The sequence below is a fragment of the Pseudorca crassidens genome, chromosome 3 (genome assembly GCF_039906515.1).
Source record: "Pseudorca crassidens isolate mPseCra1 chromosome 3, mPseCra1.hap1, whole genome shotgun sequence".
In the NCBI taxonomy this organism is placed as follows: domain Eukaryota; kingdom Metazoa; phylum Chordata; class Mammalia; order Artiodactyla; family Delphinidae; genus Pseudorca; species Pseudorca crassidens.
In genome coordinates, this window is record NC_090298.1 from 113,145,725 (window position 1) to 113,161,895 (window position 16,171).

At 46.9% G+C, this 16,171-nt stretch overlaps 1 protein-coding gene across 2 annotated transcripts in view; it reads left to right on the forward strand.

The window, feature by feature from the left end:
* The window catches only part of SLC25A48 (solute carrier family 25 member 48), a 44,329-nt gene extending 35,481 nt beyond the window's left edge, over nt 1–8,848 (forward strand). For both annotated transcript variants that reach the window (XM_067731813.1, XM_067731814.1), the window contains 2 exons: nt 5,183–5,312; nt 8,482–8,848. In XM_067731813.1, coding sequence (XP_067587914.1) covers nt 5,183–5,305 — 123 coding nt within the window. In that variant the 3' untranslated portion in view covers nt 5,306–5,312; nt 8,482–8,848. The remainder of the gene's footprint in view (nt 1–5,182; nt 5,313–8,481) is intronic.
* The last annotated feature ends 7,323 nt before the right edge of the window (nt 8,849–16,171 follow it).

Consider the following 16,171-nt stretch of genomic DNA (forward strand, 5'->3'; position numbering starts at 1 on the left):
TCTCTGGGTCGTCCATTCTATTCCATTGATCTATGTGTCTGTTTTTGTGCCAGTATCATACTGTTTTGATTACTGTAGCTTTGTAGTATAGTTTGAAATCAGGGAGCATGGTACCTCTAGCTTTGTTCTTTGTTCTTAAGATTGTTTTGGCTATTCAAGGTCTTTTGTTTTTCCATCCAAATTTTAGAATTATTTGTTCTAGTTCCATGAAAAATGCCATTGATATTTTGATAGGGGTTGCATTTCATCTGTAGATTGCCTTGGGGAGTATGGTCTTTTTAATAATATTAATTCTTCCAATCCATGAGCATGGTATATCTTTCCAACTGTTTGTGTCATCTTCAGTGTCTTTCATTGATGTCTTATAGTTTACCAAGTACCTTTTACCTCCTTAGTTAGATTTATTCCTAGGTATTTTTTATGCAGTTGTAAATGGGACTGTTTTCTTAATTTCTCTTTCTGATAGTTCATTGTTAGCAACAAATTTCTGTGTATTAATTTTGTATCCTGAAACTTTGCTAAATTCATTGAAGAGTTCTGGTAGTTTTTTGGGGGCATCTTTAGGATTTTCTATGTATAGTATCATGTCATCTGCAAACAGTGACAGTTTTACATCTTCTTTTCTAATTCAGATTCCTTTTATTTCTTTTTCTTCTCTGATTGCTGTGGCTAGGGCTCCCAATACTATGCTAAATAAAAGTGGCAAGAGTGGATCTTCTTAGAGGAAATGCTTTCTGATCTTAGAGGAAATGCTTTCAGCCTTTCACCATTGATTAAGAAGTTAGCTGTGGGCTTGTCATATATGGCCTTTATTATTTTTATCATAAATACATGTTGAATCAATTGTCCTTTGTATTTTTTTAGCAGAAGCACAGTTTGTGATTCAACCAACAAATACAGAGTGACACATAAGAGAGATTCAAAAGAGATGCTCAGTTTTTATTTGAAATTTTTTTTCTATTTCCCCAAATATTAATGTATCATTTTTCCAAAAAGTCCTGTAGAAGCAAAATATATTGCTGATATTATTTCCTCCAAAAATTTACTGTGTTCTGTTAAAAGCAAAGTCCTAGAAAACAACTGAGGTCAGATGATTGATTTCTTAACCTCAAAAGTGTCTGACCCAAAGTTTATAGTCAGAGACAGGTTTTAAGCAGAGATAGCAATATTCAACTTGATTAACCACATCATTGACTGAAATTATTTTTTATTAGTTGCTTAAAAAATGTGTAGTATGTAGGGCTTCCCTGGTGCCGCAGTGGTTGAGAGTCCGCCTGCCGATGCAGGGGACACGGGTTCGTGCCCTGGTCCGGGAAGATCCCACATGCTGCGGAGCGGCTGGGCCCGTGAGCCATGGCCACTGAGCCTGCGCGTCTGGAGCCTGTGCTCCGCAACGGGAGAGGCCACAACAGTGAGAGGCCCGCGTACCGCAAAAAAAAAAATGGTAGTATGTGAACATAGGAAGCTTCAAAAGGTATAAGAGGATATACTGTCTAAATGTCCCTCCTGTGACCCCCTGCCAGTCTTCTCTCAAAGGCAATCACTGTTATAAGTTTCTTGTGATATATTTTCAAAATATTCACAGCCTATGCAAGCATATATGTGTGTATGTGTATTTATGTATGTTTGTATATGTGCTTGCATATAAACATACATAGTAACATGATTAAAAAGATAATCTTATACAGCCCTGGAAAGTTGGGTGGTCTCACAGTCAGATCCCCAGCTGCGGCAGGTGGAGCATCTTTTCCCAAGGCCGAGGGGTGGCTCCAATCCTACTGAGCTTGAGTGCTGGCTTTGTGGAGTGCGCATTCCCAAACAGTTTTACTGCAGCTCACTGAGGCTGCAACCTATTCTCACTTCCCTATGGAAGAAGAACTCAGTGATAGTAAAGAACTGGAAAGGAGTGAAATAATGGCAATGGTACCCAATCTTAGTAGCCCCTTGTAACTCAGTGATTACCAGTAAAGCAGTCTTTATGGTAGGGGAACTAGTAAGTCCATGGACTTCTGGGGCATTCCCAAGTCAGAACGGAAGAAAGGTGGGGTAGTTTTGGATCCATTCTCTGCCTGCTGCGAGGATCGTCCTAAACCACATGAGCATGGCTCACACTTGGAGAGCTGTCATCTGCAATAAGGAGGCTGGAGGAGTGACTTGATGTCCTCTAGCTCCACAGAGGTGACTGTTGTGAGGGGGTTTGTGACAGTGGGATGAGACTGGATGACTCTGAGGAGAGATGGAGGGGACCATTTGTAAGTAGGCACCAGCGTTGGTTACTCTTTGGTTCTGCCACTTGGGGGATCTGAAGGCCTCCCTCTACTCCAGGAATCCCCCACTACCACCAGGATGCTTTCAGCCCAGAGACCATTTTTTTTTTCACATCAAGGAGTTTGTTCGTTCATGCATTCATTCATTCATTCATTCACTCCTTCATTCATCTGCCTGTCCATCCATCCATTGATTCATTTAATAAGATTTATAGAGGATCCTCTAGTCCAAGCACCGTGCAGATGCTGGGGATTCAGATGTGAGCCACACACACAGCCCTGTTGTCACTACTCTGACTGGGACTTTTTTTTTTTTTTTTTTGCGGTACGCGGGCCTCTCACTGTTGTGGCCTCTCCCATTGCGGAGCACAGGCTCCGGACGCGCAGGCTCATCGGCCATGGCTCACGGGCCCAGCCGCTCCACGAACCTGCATCCCCTGCATCGGCAGGCGGACTCTCAACCACTGCGCCACCAGGGAAGTTCTGACTGGGACTATTAATGAAGGGATAGACAAGTCATAGGTGATTGGAGGATGGTGTGAGAAGTGCTGTGATGGCAGAGATACTGAGGGCACAGAAGACAGCGGGCCATAATCCTACTTGGGGTGGCCATGGCAGGGCTACCAGAGGCTATAGCCGAGTCTGGGGAGGATTCCAGCAGAGGGGACCAGAAGAGGCTCAGTGGTGAGAGAGAGCTGGCCTGTTAGGAGGAATGAATGGCAGGCCAATATACTGCCCACAGTGTCAAGTGTAAGAGGCAGCTCAGAGCAGTGCAAGGAGAGAGCATGTGGGTCCTGGCAGGCCAGGGAAGGGTATGGACTTGACCTTGGGAAGTGGGGAGCCATTGAGGATTCATGAGGAAAGACTCTGTCTACTGTTTTTGTGTTCCAAAAGCCAAGGTGATAGCCAGTAGCTCTGCACTATTTTTGCCATCTTTGGGCCTCACAGCAGAGCAGGCCATAGCTAGGGGTAAGTAGGCACCAGTGTTGGTTACTCTTTTGTTCTGCCACTCGGGGGATCTGAAGGCCTCCCTCCACTCCAGAAATCCCCCACTACCACAACCACCACCAGGATGCTTCCAGCCCCAGAGACCATTCTTTTTTCACATCAAGGAGTTCGTTCGTTCATGCATTCATGAACTCTGGCTGCCTGAAGTGGCCCACGGCTCCTGCACGGCCCAGTGCTATGGGAGAGGAGGGTCACATTCCAAGCTGCGTCCTGCCTGGCTTGCCTCGCCTTGCAGAGCCAAACCCCGGTGCACACGGGAGCCTCTCTGTGCACCCGGCATGGAATTTTCCTCTCAGAGGCTGACCCAGTTCCTTGCTGCTATTCAGTCACTCTGGCTGAGTCTGTGGAATTCCATAAAGGTTAGACATTAGAGAGGAGTCCTAATGTTACAAGGAGCCTTCCTGCCCCCTACCTGAATTGCTCCAGGGTTAGGCTGGGCCACTTGCTCACCTCTGGGGATCTTAAGCTCCCTTCCCTGGGGCCAAGGCTCCCTCACCCCCCAAGGTACACTGAGGGCCTTCTCTCTCCTTCCTGACAAAGCTGCATGTCCCAGGCTGCCACGAGTGCCATGGTGCAGGCTCCTCTCCTGAAGGATGTCTGTCACCTGATGTCCTGGCCCATGACAGTGGCCTGCACCTACCCTGACATCACAGTGTCCAACAACTAAGAAAACTGGGGACATGTAAGGGATTTCTACCTTCTGAAAATTATAGTACCAGGTCTAGTCCGTAAACAGTAAATTATACAGGCATCAATAAACAAGTTTACATCTTACACCTGACAGTTCTCAGGTCATTCACACTTGGGTAGTGATTTGCCTTCAGACACGTGATCTCTTCCCAGAGAAGACATTTAATGACAGCTCCTCCCCATTCCACCCCTCACCAAGGCCTTTATTTATTCTCATCATGTTCTAGGTTATGCTGTAGTTACTCCTGAATGGGGCTTATCTTCCCTAGTAGGTTATCAACTTCCCAAGGGCTGGAACCACACCACAGAGATCAGTGTCTACCCAGCACCAGGCAGGAAGATTCAGGGTGGAAGGAAAGCATCTTACCATATTCCCTAGGGGTGAAGACAAATACAGTCTTCTTGTACTAAAGGCCGGGTTTAGGCCACTGGTACTAACACACCTCAGCACTAATGAGCGAAGTGGAGTGCTTACTCTGTATGAAGTGGTGACTGCTGATAATAAGGATGGTGGTGTGCTTGTCAACAGTTAAGGAGTGCTTTACTGCTGGACAGGCACTGTGAAAATGCCTTTAAAAGCAACGTCTCATCTATTCCCTCAAAAATTGTAGGAGGTCAATGGTATTATCACCCCCATCTGACAGTTGGGAAAATTGACTTCTAGAGACTTTGCTATTTTCCCAAGTAACACAGCTACTAACTGGCAAACTGTATCTGGACTCCAGGTGTGTCACCTTGAGCAGGGCCTGAGTTCCCCCTACCCTGCCCCTTTGGGGACATCCTGTGAAGCACCTGTCACAGATGTTGGTCATGGCCGGGTGCTCTACCACTGCAAAGCGTGTGGAGCTCTGACTTGCAGAGTCCCGAGAACCGAGCATGTGTGCGCATGCTCACGAGAGAGCGCAACAATTAAGCGGAGCGTATGTGGTGTTCGCGGGACTCACCTGTGGGCGCATAGTATGTAGCGCATGCGTACCGGGCCTGCGAAGGAACGCGCCTTCAGGAGTGACGTGGCTGAGGGCGGGGGCGTGGCTGGGGTGTGTGTGTGCTGAGCGGGGAGGGTCTTCACCTTCCCCGTCCTTTGGGCTCTGTAGGGTCCAGCCTGGGACAGGGGGCTGCGTGGGTGGGCAGCAGCGCCGGCCCTGGCTCTGCCCTCGGTGGCAGCCCTGCGGAAGGTGCAGGTCAGTGCCCTGTGATAACGCCGCCTCCTGCCAAAGGTGTTTTTCAGAGGCATCACGGTCAATGCCGTGCGGGGCTTCCCCATGAGCGCGGCCATGTTCCTTGGGTACGAGCTCTCGCTGCAGGCGATCCGCGGGGACCACGTGGCGACCAGCCCCTGAGCGCAAGGTCAGTGCACCTCTTTCCCAGCCGCTTGTGCCCTCCTGGAGCTTAAAACTTTGTTCTTTGAGGTGAAAATGGTGTGGCCTTCTGAAATATCCCTCTGTCATTTGTTTCCTGTTTAATCTGTGTTAATTCTGGGCTAGAATTGCCACCCTTCTTGTCATCAAAAAGCCCTTCTGAAATGCCCACCTGTGGCTGATGGTGAGCTGGACGCTCAGTAACTGAGGTCGACACAGAACTTACCTGTTTATAGTGAGCTCACCTATCTTGTTTCCCATTCAGTAGCTTCAACAGCCCTTGAAGAGACACGTGTTTAGCTTCACTGTACAATTTAAATAACCCAGGCTCAAGACTGAGGACTTGAACCAGGGTACCCACAGCCTGTTACACAGGCAGCATCTCCCCACCTCCCTGCTGAACTCAGTCTAGGTCTGAGGACAGGCTCCCAGAGCTCTAGAGGACAGCCTCTGCTATACCATTCCTGCCTCCCTCACCCTCTCCTTTTCCTGTTCTCATTGTAGAAAGATCACTGCAGCCAAAGGGATCTAAAAACAGAAATCTGAACAAGTGACTCCCTTGCTCCAGTGTCCTCAATGGCTTCCCATTGCCCTCTAGGTTATGTTTCAGTCCTTAACAGCCTCGTTCTCACCAGCATCTTAAACATACCATCCTCACTCTCGCCTCTGGGTCTTTGTGCATGCCACCCTTGCCTGACACCGTCTTCTCAGGCCTTCCTCTTGTTTTTGGCCTCACCAACTCCTCTTTGTTGTCCAAGCCTTGGTGTAGAGGTCTCCTCCTCCAGGAAGCCTGCCCTGATGTCTCAGCCAGGAGGATGTGCGCCTGCTATAGGCTCTGCTGTGTCCCTACCACATGCCCTCGCATTATAACTGCCTGCCAACTTTCCTCACTCCCCAGCCAGCACGAAGGTCCCAGGAGAGCTGTAACTATGTTTTCACCTCTGTATCACTAGTGGTTCTCACGAAGCCTGGCACACAAATGGCCACTCAGAAACACCGTTGAGTAGACGGATGATCAACTTCCAATATCCCCTCAATTCCTCCCCTTCTTTTCCTCCCCTGTTTCTCCTTCTCTAGCCCCAAACTAGTTGTGTGCAGAGCTCAGAAGACAAAGTGGGATGAGTCACTGAATTTTCTAGAAAACAAGAGACCATTTTGCTTCAGTCGTGGTGACTGCAAATTCTCTCAGAAAGGATTGTCTTCATTAGGAAGGTCTAGCCAGCCTCCCTGTTGACTGCCCTGGGGCATCAGAGTCTGGCTAGGATGCATGGATGGGGCCAGACCCTAGAGCCAAGGGAAGGATGGATGAGAATGAGCCCAGGCCCAGCCCTGGACGCTGGCTTTAAATCCCAAGCTTGAGCTTTTCACTAAAGCACCTATATCCGCAGCTTTTGCTGGCGTTTTGCCCTCTCCTACTAAAGGAAAAGGGCAGCAACACATTTTGCATAATTAAATATCCTGGGTAAAGAGTCACTGAACTTGGGTTATGTCCAAGACAGGGAAGAGAAGTCTGGTTCTTAAAGCTGTGCTCAGATACTGGCCACATCCCCCTTTTAAGAGATGAAAGTGACTTTAAAACAATCCTATCATAAAATCAATGCATTTTTATTGTAGGAAAAAATAGAAAATACAAATAAACAGAAAGAACAAAATAAAAATACCTGTAATCTCATGACCTTGTTAATATTCTTCCAACTTTTTTATCCCCCAAATGGGATCCAACTTTACTCAGTATTTTATAACTCACTCCTCCCATTTACTAGTTCAGGACCATTTTTCCATGTCATTAAATCTTCAGCCGCAAAGCGGGTTTAATGCCAAGCCTTCACAGATCCCAGAGTCACTGGACGCTTGCCTGAGCCGTGGCACCCTGCCACTTGTGGCCACCCTGGTGATTGGCTGCTTCAGGAGGGAAGAAGGCGTTGCTAGCAAGCCCCATCCTGATTGTCCTGGATTTGACCTTTCAGAGCAGTGCCCCAACTGGAAGCTTTTCCTTCTGAAAGTGCTCTGATAGGACAAGGGGCACAGCTGTCTGTGTGCCTTTTCTTTGCTGGGGTGGCAAGGGGGCTGGTGCCTCTCAGGTGGAGGAGGGCGTTCCCAGTGACTCTTCCGGAGCCTCGTCTTGAGCAAGCCTCACCCAAGGAGTTCAACTTCCTCCTCTAATCCAAGAACACCAAAGCCCTTTAATGAGTCCTGGATCTGAATTTATCAAGTCGTGCTGAGGTCTCGGGCAGGTCATGCCCCAGGCAGCAGTAAAACCCACTCTTTGAAGACAAGGCAGCCAGTGCCCGCCTTGTAACCTAGACTGAAGACAGAGTGGGATGAGGTAGTTAGAGAATTAGGGAGCCTAAAAAGTGGTGGGACGCTGTCTATCGCGATTCCTGGGCACAGGTGGTGGGAACGGCGTGGAATTGTTTCCAGGTGCCTGCAGGGAATAGAGTCCAGCCCCAAACAGCTCCAGACCCCTTCCAACCACCGGATACAGAGCCCTCCCCCGCCCCCCCCCCCCCCCCCGCTCCCACGAAGTCCTGGGAAGGAAGAGCACTTCCCTCTCACTCATCCACTCAGTTATCTCGCTCCCAGATCACACATATGAGTGACCCAAGGATCATTTGAAGCCCAGTAAATACCGCACAAGGTGGTGGTTTTGTGATGTGGTTAGTTTTGTCTGTTCACATGGAGAAACCAGGATCAGACTGTACGAGGAAGATGACCTTTGGTGGTAGAAGTGGGGTCCCAGCCACTACTCAGTGGTCAGCGCTTGTGAATCCAAGCACTGACCTGAATTCTCAGGTCCGAGGCCTGTGAATCCAACTGCACCATCCCTACCGGCCCGCCAGCATCCCCTGCCCCCAGAAATTTCCTGGAATGATGCTGGCCCGCCCTCTGCTGTGATATTCAAACTTCATTGGCCCACTTTCAACTTCAGGAAAATTCATGTTTCAAGGCAGGAAGATACATGTTTTCCTAGAATATCTTTTATCGAACTTGTACAGATAACCCCGGACAACCTCATAGCCTTTCCCCAGTCTGTTCTCATGGCGATACTTTGCCCAGTGTTGCTTCACTAAAACAGTTTTCAGATGGATTGACTCCTGGATCTCGCTGACTGATAATCCCAGTTAGATGAAAGTCTTACCTTTCCTCTTTCTTCCCAGAGCCAGCATCACCTGACCAGGGCCTCATTCTGCTACAGCTGATACTGATGGCGGCATCTCTAGAACCTGCGGTAGCGAATTTACTGAAGAGAAAGAACGCCTCCCCGCCGACCCTCAGCCAACCGGTCTCACCTCCGGAATCCCTGCTTTCCCAGTTGCAAGCACTCTTCCTCACCTCTGGGCTGGGGCCGCTGAGCTGCTGCCTTGGAAGGACCTTTGATTCATGACCATCTATTGCAGATCCTCACTGGCACCTGATATCAAGCAGGATCAAATGGACCCTGCCCCCAAGACTGCTGTAAACTCACTGGGAATTCACAGAGGAGCTGGAGTTATCTCGAAGCTCCCAAATAAAAACATTTCTGTATCAGATGCTTCCGCCTGGCTTCCAAGAGACTGACCACCCTCATTCTTCCCTCTGCTTAGACCCCTGTGGATGTCACCGGCCCAGAGAGGAGCCCGCTCGACACAGGTGAGGAGAGGAACTCAGATGGCGAGCTCGCTTCTTTTTCCCCAGCTGCCTCAGGTGGGCAGGGCGGCGGGGAAGCCTTGTAGCAGGTTTCTCTTCCCCGGACAGTGACATGCGCGGCTGCAACATCTCCGGGATGGCGGCGTTGAGCGCAGGTCGGGTGGGCGTTCTCTGGGCCTTATTTTCACATGGAGGACAAAACAGAACAAAATGAACTCTTTGTCTACAGTCTGATTTCCATTATGATGTCACTAATCTAAATTTTACTTCTCCCTGGGACCACGTGGGGAGGCCACTGCTCTTTTGCTGTTATGTGTCCATGATGTCACTGCCACTTCCACGCCCCCAAGAGCGTCCCTAATCAGTCATACAGCCCCTTCCTCGTGAGCTGAATGCAGCTCCCGAATCCTTCTCAACACAGGGCCCTGGGAAGCCGCCTCCAGCCAGCGTGATGCATCTATTCCTGGCTTAAATCCTGGTGGGGAAAATATCCTTAGATTCCCCCACCACCACCCCTTTTTTCCCCCTTGAAAGGGTCTTCCTTGCTTTTTCCACTGTCTCCCATCCACCTTGAGTGATTTGGAGAATGTCTCTGAAAGTCCCCTCCCCCAGCAGACCCAGCACCAACACAAAGCATGGCTCTGGCACCGAGTTGAAAGTGTTCAGTCTCCTCAGCTTATGCTGTTACTGTAGCAAAGGGTTCCCTGCTTGAAATAAAACCCTCAGTGTGGTCTCCTTGATTTTTCTCCTTTACTATCCCTGGCACTGCGGGGTCCCCGGGCAGCTCTGTAGGCTGTGGTCTGAACTCTTCACCCCGCTAGCAGCAGGATGTTTGCTCATTCCTTCGGTCATCAAACATTTTTGAGCATTTACGACATGCAGACGCTGTCCTTGATGTTGGGGACAGCCATGAAGGGCCCCTGTGGTACTTCCATTCTGGCGTGTTAGAGACGGTTCTGTTTACATGAGAGATGGGTCTGCATGCATCGCTGGGCCCGGCGGGCACTATGGATGCTGGTGAAGAGAGGCTGACTAGCATCTGGTTCATTCCTGGGGGAACCTGAGATGTTTTGTATAGCACAACCCAGAACATGTTTCTTAAGTCCTCCTCAGCTAGACCATTTCCTGGCGCTGCTGCTGGTTGCCAGTTTGTTCAGAAGAGTGTTGTATTCACGAGGCCAGGTGGGGTCTTCTGCTGGGTGCTCCTGGTGAGCTGAGATCCACAACAACCTTCTGCAGGTGTCAGAACCTGTCCCAGTTTCTTTTGATCATCTTGGCTCCTCTGCGTGATTTAAGGAGGTAAGTTAACATGGAAATACGATGCTGGCCGTATATTAAGTGCAAAAATGAAGTGGAAGGGTAAAATGTGTGCTGTTACTCCTTTAAAAATATACATGTTGGGGCTTCCCTGGTGGCGCAGTGGTTAAGAATCCGCCTGCCAATGCAGGGGACACGGGTTCGAGCCCTGGCCCGGGAAGACCCCACATGCCGCGGAGCAACTAAACCTGTGCGCCACAACTACTGAGCCTGCATGCCACAACTACTGAGCCCGTGAGCCACAACTACTGAAGCCCGCATGCCTAGAGCCCATGCTCTGCAACAAGAGAAGGCACCGTGAAGCCCACACACTGCAACGAAGTGTAGCCCCCTCTCGCCGCAACTAAAGAAAGCCCGTGCACAGCAATACAACACAGCCAAAAATAAAAATAAATTAATTTTTAAAATATATATATGTTATATAAATATATTCTAATTATGCATAATTATATAGATATTGAAAAGAATCTGGAAGGATACACACCAAACTTAATAGTGGCTATTTTGGGAATATGGAATTGGGGGAAGGCTTTCAATTTCTACTTTGATGATGATGGTGATTTCTCTGTGCACCACTATAGTGTTTCAATCTTTTATAGTGAGCATATATTGATTTTATAATTTTTAAAAATAAAGCCACATCTATTTGCAGAGCTGGGTTCCATGCTGGGCACTTATTTCTCGGGCTCCCGCTGGCTCAGCTGCACAGGCCAACTTCAGGCTCTAAGTAACAGCCCTTCCTCTGCCTGCCCTGCCCACCCCCGTGCCAGTTACACACAGCCTGCAGCACACTTTCTGCACACACACACACACACACACACACACAGGAACACCTGGACAGCAAAAGGATGGGCCTCAACCTTAATGAAGGCACTCGACCCCAACCCAGACAAACCTCATGTGTAGCCAGTACTGGGAGGGGTCAACCAGCAATGGCCCCTCTTCCTGTTAGATTCTCCTGGAGGAGATAATCTTGTGGAATAATTGGGACCAACAGTTTGGGGGTTTTCCTTAGTCCACACGTCATACACTCAACCCAAAAGATGTGTGTTGAATCTGACTCTGTATCAGGTGCTTGTGCTAGGCATGCTGGGTGACCACGGGAACCTTAGTACAGGCTGATCTGTGTCATCATCAGGAATACGTTTACAGATGGAATTCCATTTGTTTTTCTTTTTTTTTTTTTGGCTGAGCCTTGCGGCAGGTGGGATCTTAGTTCCCCGACTAGGGATCAAACCTGTGCCCCCTGCATTGGGACTGCAGAGTCTTAACCACTGGACTGCCAGGGAAGTCCCAGAATTCCATTTTTCAGAGCGGCTGAAGACAGAACAGAATTTCACGCTAAGCACCAGGTTTGGTGCCTGTATCCTGGTCTTGGAGAACTTCAGACTTGCCCTTTTGCCTTTCTGGGGACGGCAAAAAGAATACCAATAACCATTATTCTACAGCAGAGGCTCTCCACAGCAGTCCTTTCACTCTGTAAAATTACGGAGGGCCGCGAGGAATTTTTGTTTATGTAGATTATAACATTTACAGAAATTAAAACAGAAGTTTTACAATGTTGTGTTAGTTTCAGGTGTACAGCAAAGTGAATCAGTTATATGAATACATATATCCACTCTTTTAGATTCTTTTTCCATATGGGTCATTACAGAGTATTGAGTTCCCTGTGCTATACAATAGGTCCTTATTAGTTATCAATTTTATATATAGTAGTGTGTAGATGTCAATCCCTATCTCCCAATTTATTCCTCGCCCCCTTCCCCCCGGTAACCATAAGTTTGTTTTCTACATCTGTAACTCTATTTCTCTTTTGTAAATAAGTTCATTTGTACTATTTTTTTAGATTCCACATATAAGTGATATCATATGATATTTGTCTTTCTGTCTGACTTATCAGTACTTCACTCAGTATGACAATCTCTAGGTCCATCCATGTTGCTGCAGATGGCATTATTTCGTTCTTTTTTGTGGCTGAGTAATACTCCAGTGTATGTATGTACCACATCTTCTTTATGCACTCCTCTGTCAATGGACATTTAGGTTGCTTCCATGTCATGGCTATTGTAAACAGCACTGCAGTTGGGATGCATGTATCCTTTTGAACTATGTTTTTTTTCCAGATATATTCCCAGAAATGGGATTACTGGATCATATGGTAGCTCTATTTTTAGTTTTTTAAGGAACCTCCTTGCTGTTCTCCATAGTGGTTGTACCAATTTACATTCCCACCAACGATGCAGGAGGGTCCCCTTTTCTCCACACCCTCTCCAGCAGTTATTGTTTGTAGACTTTTTGAAGATGACCATTCTGACTGGTGTGAGGTGATACCTCATTGTAGTTTTGATTTGCATTTCTCTGATAATTAGTAATGTTAAGCATCTTTTAGCCATCTAAAAACTGAGAATTTTTAAAGTATTTGTTTAAAGTATAATAAGCCCACTACATTTTAGCACACGTATTTTAATGAAAACAGTTATTCTTTCCAAACAAAAATAAATAATGAGAAAAGTTGCACTGCTTTACAGTTTTGCAAATCTCCTAATGTCTGGCTTAAACAGAGGACAGTTGGATTCCCATATTTGCTTCTGCTTTCGGTCGGCTGCGATATCCCTTGCCATGTAGTTTTCTGAAAACTCCATTGTTAGCTTGTGATAATGTGAGGATAAAAAAGGCAGATAATCTCGGTGTCGTATGAAAATAGTTTTGAGCACGGGTCTCCCTTTGAGAACTCCTGCTCTACAAAACAAAATCAGTCACCCAAAAGCGCTCTCGGCTGATGAACTGTAGAATAGCCACTAGGTGGCAGCAGAGGTCAACTAAATGCACCGCAGGTCGGGGCTTCTGTTACCTAGTGACATTGGTTTCAGTGGTTAGAGCATCTGGGCCCCATGACACTTCTCTTCCTGTTTTTTTGGGTCTCATCATCTTCGTTGTTGTCATTGTTCTTTTACTTCTCTGTGGTGGAACTAACTTCAGACCAGGGAAACCTTGCCTTGGGTTCCAGCTCCGGGTCTGTAATCAGCTACCTGCATGAACTTGGCAAGATTTGGCCCTCCTGGACCTCAGTTTCCTCATCTGTAAAGTGGCCACACTGGGTGGACCTCCCTTACCTATCTTCCAGGGATTCAGTAAGACTCTATTGCTAAAGTGGTTTTCTAAACTGTGAAGTGCTAAACATAGGTGTCAGAGGAATGTGGTGGAGGTTGGGTACTCTGTGATTTTTCCTGTTTCAGTTTCAGGCTGTCTTCCTCTCTCTGAGTCTGGGTTGTTGACGTTTTTCATGGGGTGACACAGAGTGGCTGCATCACCGGTCCCTGAGCCTTGTCTCTGCCTCTAAAACTCTGACTTCTACAGATGCTTGGCTCCTAGGCCTCTTGACCCCCAAGTAGACCTCCGATATGCATGCTTGGGGGGGTGGTGGATGCAGATGCTGATGTGACCTTTCTGATGCCCAGGATATCTGTCGAGTCATTGATTCAAGTCCTCCAGGGTTCTGACTCCCAGTGCCTCTCTCTGACAGGCTGATATCAATGAAGTTTCCAGGAAACATTTGGTCAAGCAGAGGAGTCCAACCTGTGAGCACCTGGGAGCGAGAAAAACCATCCAGAGAATGTCTGCTTTTTCCAGCTGCTGGTGGAGAGTGGGGAGAGGCCAGCGTGCTCTGGGCCCAGTCACCCTCACCAGTCACAGGACCCACCCCTAACTGCCTTGTGCCGGGTGTCACTCTCCTCCACACCTGTAGATTATGAAGACACCACTGTGTCTTACTCACCGCTGTGCCAAGCCCAGCACCTGGCACTCCTTGCGTGCTTTACTGGTGTTTGTTGATTGACTCAGCCACATCCTCAGGTGTACAAAAAATAAAAGAAGCTTGCTTTTTTTTTTTTTAATTTAGTTTTTTTCAAGCTTCCATTCTACCTGGTGGCAGAAAAAGTAATTTTGCCATTTCAGATGTAAAACTCAGAAATTCCAAGTTAAATACAGCCAGTTCAGGATTTTCTCCTTCTTCGCCCTCTCCTGGGGTGACTTTAGATTCTCAGGGTTTGGGGTATAGGGAGAGGCTTCTTGCTCTTGGGAGATGCTCCATCCTGTGCTAGCATTCTTCCTGTCTAGTCCTGGGGCATGGCCTTCCCTCCATGGTGGCTTCTGTGGAAGCATCTTCATTCCCATCTGGTCCTGGCCATATGGTTCCTGTCTGCCATATCTGCCAACCCCGAGGCCCCTCTGGCCTTACCGTGCTCCATGACACATCCATGCCCCTCTCTGTCCTATGGGAAAAGCCTTGCCTTCCACACTGGAACTACTCAAGGGCCTGCATCAGGCCCACCTTCCTGGGGCTCCCTATGCAACACCATGTAATGGGAGACAGGAGACAATTTCTTTTCCGATTGTCATCTCCCAGGGTACACAGGACATGTGGCTCGGGAGCCCTCCCTTCTCAGGTCCTCAAGCCTCCCTGGAGTTCTGCCACCACCACTCCAAGCTCAGCTGGGGGAGAAGCACTCACCAGTGTCTGCTATCATCTTCTCTAACTTCTCTTCCACGGTCCATACGATATTACTTCCTCCCCCTAGAGCTAGGAGCTCTACCTTTGGAAATTCAGAAGCCAAGAATTAACATCTATATTAATAAGTAAAGGACAGTCACCTCAGTCGATGCAGAAAAAGCATTTGACAAACTCCAGTACTTGTTCATGATAAAAACACTCAATGAACTGAGAACAGAAGAGAGCTTCCTCAACCTGATACAGGGCATCTACAAAAAGTCCACAGCCAACATCAAACTTACAGTGAAAGGATAGGTGCTTTCCTACTAAGATCAGGAGCAAGACTCTGACCACTTCTATCCAACATTGCACTGGATGTTGTAGCCAAGGTAATTAGGCAAGAAAATGAAATATAAGGCATCCACATTGGAAAGGAGAGCTAAGCTACTTCTATTTACAGATGATATGATCTGGTATATAGAAAATCCTAAGGAATCCACTAAAACCTATTAGATCAAATAAACAGGTTCAGCAAGGTTTCAGGATATAAGATCAACCTACAAAAATCAATTGTATTTCTATATCTTAGCAATGAACATACCAGAAATGAAATTAAGAAAATAATTCTGTTTACAATAGTATTTGAATAATGAAATATTTAGGCACATTTTAATAAAAGTACAGGATTTTTACACTAAAAACTACAAAACCTTACCGAAAGAAATTTTAAAAGATCTAAATAAATAGAAAGATACTCTATGTCATGGATTAGAAGACTAAATATTGTTAAGATAGCAGTACTTCCCAAACTGACATACAGATTTAATGAAATCTCTCTCAAAAGCCCAGATAGCTTTAAAAAACAAACAAACAAAACTGAAACGCTAATCTTAAAACTCATATGGAAATGCAAAGGACCCAGAGTAGCCAAAGCAATCTTGATATGGAAGAGTCAACTTGGAGGACTCACTCTTGCCTATGACAAGGTTACAGTGATCAAGATAGCGTGGTGCTGGCATAAGGATAGACTCGTAGAGCAACGGGATAAAATTGAGAGTCCAGAAATAAACCCTTATATTCATGGTCAATTGTTTTTTGATGTGGGTGCCAAGATAATTCAATGGAGAAAGAATAGTCTTTTCAACAAATGGTGTTGGGACAACTGAGTATCCACATGCCAGAAGAGTGAAGTTGGAAGCTTATCTCACACCATATATGAAAATTAACCCAAGATGGATCATAGACCTAGATGTAAGAGGTAAAACTATGAAACTCATAGAAGAAAACAAACAAATAAATCTTGTGACCTTGAGTTAGACAAAGATTTCTTAGAATACCAAAAGTGTAAGTGACAAAATAGAAAATAGACAAATTGGATGATAACTTAAAACTTTTGTGCTACCAATACCATGAAG